The sequence below is a fragment of the Austrofundulus limnaeus genome, unplaced genomic scaffold, assembly GCF_001266775.1.
Source record: "Austrofundulus limnaeus strain Quisiro unplaced genomic scaffold, Austrofundulus_limnaeus-1.0 Scaffold10, whole genome shotgun sequence".
NCBI lineage: Eukaryota > Metazoa > Chordata > Actinopteri > Cyprinodontiformes > Rivulidae > Austrofundulus > Austrofundulus limnaeus.
The window spans coordinates 820877-826521 of record NW_013952412.1 but is presented as its reverse complement, the minus strand read 5'-3'; the positions used below and the strand labels follow the sequence as shown (position 1 = coordinate 826521).

Here is a 5645-nt window from a genome sequence, read left to right as displayed (position 1 = left end):
GTGTGTGTGTTATACAGAGTATGAAATGTTTTTAGGCAACTTTGTCATGACTTTTATGCAAAAGTAAAAACTTGTTAGAGTGTATATTACCGCGTGAGCCGCAGAACCTCAGCCTGATAATCATTACGTTTTCCGTTCACTAACGTCGGGGAAAACGATCCAAACCATACAAGTAACCTATCAATTTAAAGCCCAGACTGCTCTTTCCAACGATATAAGTGCCACAGCTCTACATGAAAAGTTCACAGAACAAGCAGCCAAGGAAAAGCGAAAAGGGCTAATTCTGGAACTATAAACACGAATCTTTCCTTTGTTTTTATGGCTTTAATCCACTTTGGAGTGATTTTTTTCCACTTGGCTGGACCTGTACGTCTCCTGTGTTAATGTTGGTACATGTAATATGTTAATTCTGTACTGTGGAGATCATTAAGAGTCGTTGTCGAGTGAAAAAAATCTTTCACTAACACAGTGTTGCCTGCGAATTGGAAGACCGGTGCGTGGCAAAGGAATGCGGAAGTGCTCGAATCGGAAGTCCGTGGCATATAGGCTATTACAGTTTTACCTCAAAGTTGTCAATTAATCCATTTTTTAAACACCATGTGTCACATGATTTCACTTTTCTGCAGCGTGTGAGTTTACCTGATGGTGCTCATTATTGCGTAGACAATTGGGTTTCTCTCGTCCTTGGTCCTCAGCAGGAAAACATCCTCTGTTTCACATTAAGATAAACACAGTTAAACTGTTCTTTTTGGCATTTCTACAAAATCTGTTGTTCAGTAACCAAACCATGCAAACAACGTGCTGCTGAAACTTATTAAATATACACGCAAAAAGGCAACTTCTCATTGAAACGCTTTGCATGTGATACTTCTGCTCACCAAGCTGGTTGAAGTGTGTGTCGATGCCATGCGGTCCTGGTACAGAACAGACCAGTCTGGCTTTTATGAAGGTGCTCCACTTATTGACCAGAACTCTTTGGCCTCCAACATCATTCTGGCAAAAAAAAAAAACAACAACAACAAAAAAAAAAACAATCCAATAAACACAGTTGGGTATGTATTTCTCAACAAACTTCAGTATGTTTAATAAATTTCGTAGATTGACTATTTCAGCACACTGGACTGAGGACAACTCCAACTTTAGCTAGTGTTACACCCCAGTAACATATTTTCCTACTATGATAAAGTAAGAAAATACCTGCATATTTTCTTTGCTCAGCCAAGGCATTTGAAACAATTTTAAAGGAGATAAGTGAGTTTATTTTTTTTTAATTTGAGGTAACAGAGTGGTTATTTCACAAGCAGAACCAGAGTTAAGTAAAAAAAAAAAAACAACAACTTTTGAATGTAGTACAGAACTGCCAGAGCACAAAAGGAAACTATTGAGTAACTGCTAACATCTGCAGCTTTGGATCATAGATTTAATACATCCTAATGTTAGCAGTTAAGTATTTAATTACCTCAGGCCCCCAGATCAAACTCTACCTAATAAATTTTAGGTTGACTCTTAATTTAAAGCTAAATGATGTCCAGGATGAAAGGCAAAGACAAAACCGAACACCACATTTTAAGAAGAAAATAAGTGAATGGGGTGTAAGAGAGAGAGAGAAAAGAGAGGAGAGGATCTGGAGATGAAGAGGAGTTTAAATTGAGAACAAGTAACTTGGATTTAGGAGTTAATTCAAAACATTTTCACAACCTTCAACTTGCAGCTGTGCACATCAGTATGTGTAAGGACTGATTCATGTGGATTCTTTTATGCATACCACTTGTGTGTGGTTCTCACAACACATATTGATGCGTGAAAGAATGTTACTGAGTTTAAGCTGATGGAGATTTAGGTTGGAAAAGTTGACAGCTGCATGCAGTTTGGAAAGAAATGGGATTTATCACATACAGAACACGACACCTCTGCAGTCCTTGGTTGGGGGGGGGGGGTAAAAATGACTTTATAGGAGATTTGTCTTTTCAACGAGAGCGCTTGCTGGTGTCACATTAAACAGATTAACGCTTTAACACATTATCTCCTGTCCGACAAAGTTATACCCATAAAGTAAGAGAGCTTTTAAAGCTAATCACAGCTGTGGCTCGGTTCACTTTTTTATAAGAAAATCCCTCAGTGAGTTCAACCAACTGCTGCAAAACAACAAAACACCTAAAGGGTTAAAACGGGGCTAATTCGATTAAAGCAGCTTGAAACATTGATCATTTACTGCATTAACAAGAGAAAACCCTGTGATAAAGTATCTCACCGCACACACTCGTCCAACTCGTGCATGTATGGCCTCCTCCCTGTCCCCCGCCTCTGAGGCCTTCTCATTGAAGAAAAAATACACTTTGTCATTGTCCCGGTCATCGTTGTCCGGGATCAGGTGGGCTGCAACAAACCTGGGGTCTGAGGGTGGGCAAATGGGAGGATGGGAAATGTTGCAGAAGAGAGTTACCAACAGAAAGAAAATAATTCAAATTAATCTTGTAAGGCTTTACAGCTAACAGGGAAAAAAATGATGCCAGCAATACAGTTGCATATTTTCACCTACAGTATATGGGACAGAATTTACCAGGTGATAAAAAATATCATAAGAAATATTACTGTTCAGTAGTTTCTGATCAGTCTCTGTCCTCATGGTGGTGCGACCTCCCATGCTCCTGATGATTACAGAGTCTCGTCCAAGAAAATCTGCTGTCAGTCCTGTATACAGCTCTCCCCCTGCAGACAGACAGAGCAAATATAGTGATATAATATAGTAAAAATGGATTTTAAACTGTTTAAATTAATCTTAACAAAGCTGAAAAACAGATAAGTGGAATAAATAGTTCAAATAAGCTCGTAAGACAAAAAAAATTAGAATTAGAATTATAATATGACTTTAAAGGGGGGCTATTATGTATTTTCCCGGCACACAGTTCTGTGCAAAAATCAGGGAGTTTGTGTAAGTAGGTGGAGCTTTGTATCAGGAAGCATTTAGGCAGCTCCACATGGCTGCCACAGGAGATTCAAGGATTTCTCAAACATGCATGAATGAGTCAGCAACACTCTGTGTATGTTTTTTTATGAGGGAATGACATTATAAAATGATGTAAATCTTTAAAAAAAAATGTCAATTTTGCATAATACACACCCCCTCACACTTTTTAAGGAAATTAGGGATGACATGAACATTTGTGGTTTAAGCAAATGTAGAAAAGCAGAAAAGAAGAAATTTAACAAATCTGACTCATAGAGTTAAATAACAGCAATACCAATTAAATACCTTAATTATCTGAACATACTGTACCAAGGAAACTGAGCATTTTGAAACTCAAACATTCTTCTACCTACACAGCAGTGAACAAACATTCCCTTTTCCAGGACTAAGAATACTCCTGCAAGTGGAAACAGAACATCAGATATTTCCTTTGGTATTTTGGTTTTGAGATACATTAACATACCTATCAGTTATCTGTCAGATAAGACATCCGTCTCCACCGACTTGGAAAATACCCAGGAAAAAAACCTCAGATCTTAACACTCTCCCGTCACCTAACAATCGTAAGAAAGCTTTTCTCTGTAAACTGGTTTTTGACTTTCAGCTGGTTTTAATTTTTTTTCCAGCAAAGTCGAAAACGGATCCGATCACGGATTGCTCTCTCCTGCGACATCGTAAATTTTTTTAAAAAGTCTTATTTTATTTGGCAGCAGTAACTATCAGAACCTCATCCTTCTTCATATTACAAACACACAATCAAACTGGACCCATGTGTGAAATTATCTCCCAGGAAATATATTATAAACAGATAGACAGTGTAATAAGTGCTGACAGAACCTGGAGAGTTGAGCTTTGCATTTTGTTGGATCGAAAACCTAAAAGAAAACATAGTTTAGGTTGATCATTGAAGAGGAGGACTTTAATTGATTTTTACTTTATCATTATTGCTTTTTTCTGTTTATCGTATAGAGACAGAATGTGTTACTTAGAGCTATACTTACTTTATATTTATGTTCTTCAATTATTGTAATATTTTTTTCCTCAAGAATAGCCTATTTTATGCTAAAACAAAGTACAAGAAAGCAATAAAAGTCATTCTGTTTTTTCTGATATAGTTCTATCATGTTAAAAGCCATAAATAGGTCAGTGATCAGATGGAAAGTCAATAAAATTCTATAAAAAAGTTGAATTTGATCTGTGTTTTCATTTGATACAACTTTGCTGAGAGAAGCCAGGGAATCTGCTGAGTGAGCGTTTTGTACTGACGTGACATCCCTTGGACACACATCACTTTTTTCAGGGTTTACAGTTTAGCTCATTGGTGTCTGTGTGGACCTCTCTATGTTAGTCTGAACCAAACCAAAAACGTCCTGCATCCATGTGGCCACTGTATATCACAGCCAAGCTCCAAACTACTAAATACTTGGCTCCAAATGTAAAGTTCTCCTGCCAAACACAAAGCACAGAGGGAGAATTTCTGTAACTGGAATCACCCAGCTGTGGAGAAACGATGAGATGTACTGTTTATACACACCATCCATGCCTCCGCCCTTAAAAGAGTCCCAAGATCCTCTGTCACTGGCATAAATCTAGGTTATTTCACAAGCTACAATAAATACCTGATGACACCAAGAAAGAAACACCCAGGACTTTTTGTTTTAGTGAGCGCAGGTCCAAAGAGTAAGTGTGTGTCAACGTCAAAGAAGACATTCCAAGCAGCTATTAGAAAGGTTGTTAGTAATTTAAGCTACACAAGAGGTCTATTTAAAAGAACAGAAAGTACATGAAACAATTAGTTTTGCCAAATCAGCACCATAAACAAAACAAAAGAAACGTACCGCTGAAGGTGCTAGCAAATGGGAAGTTGGGGTCGTGTGGAACCTTTCCTCGTCCGCTCTCCACGTTCTTTGGATCCATCGTGAACACATGCTGAGATAGAAAGAAAAAAAAGGTCAGTGTTACATTTAGTTGATTCCAGCAGGTGGTCTCTGAGGAAGGACCTATCACTTTGACATTTTAAACTTTACCAGAAATGTTAGAAAGATCAGCTTGCTCCATGTGATTCAGATTACAGAGCTGAAATTAATTGCAGAATCATATTTTCTTCATCAGTTCTTCCAAGTGGAAAATCTTTTTCCTTTTAACTCTACAAACGGTCAGCCCACCGCAGCACCTGATACTGATTATCTTACTTAGCAAAGGTCAACAGGTAAGGCCGTGCAGTAAATCAGCCGAAGCTGTTATTGTAATTACACTAACTGCAAGGTCAGTATGCCGACTCTTATTCACACAAATAAGGCAATCTGGGTCTTTTAAAATGTTTTTTCGTTCATTTTTCTTTCAATTTATTCGTCCTTTCACCGAACTTCTGCTTGTCTGAGAACAAAAGCGTTTTCTGAGATAAGAGGAAATTTGGGATCATTGGAGCTGCCAGATCCAGGCAAGTTTCTCACTCGGTTCCCAGAGCAGATCAGTTCCCAGAGTCCCGGATGCAGAGGAGCCAGACAGCTAATAAAAAGAAACACAACAAGTACCACTGCAGTCAAATTCTAATTAAAACGTAAAATTTAGTGTTTTAAACAAAAACAGAATGCTGATAGTTGCTGGCTTTATTACGTTTCTAGAGACCACGAAATTCTATTAAACTCTGAAGACCAATAACAACCCCCCCCCCCCC

The 5645-nt window shown here is 38.1% G+C and overlaps 1 protein-coding gene across 1 annotated transcript in view; it reads right to left on the bottom strand.

Moving 5' to 3' along the window:
- Positions 1–5645, bottom strand: part of sema3bl (sema domain, immunoglobulin domain (Ig), short basic domain, secreted, (semaphorin) 3bl) — a gene marked incomplete at its 5' end in the record, with an annotated part of 57089 nt that overhangs the window by 11396 nt on the left and 40048 nt on the right. The window contains 5 exon segments of the mRNA XM_014001739.1: positions 640–709; positions 879–993; positions 2252–2394; positions 2593–2709; positions 4807–4897. Of these exon segments, the coding sequence (XP_013857193.1) occupies positions 640–709; positions 879–993; positions 2252–2394; positions 2593–2709; positions 4807–4897 (536 nt within the window).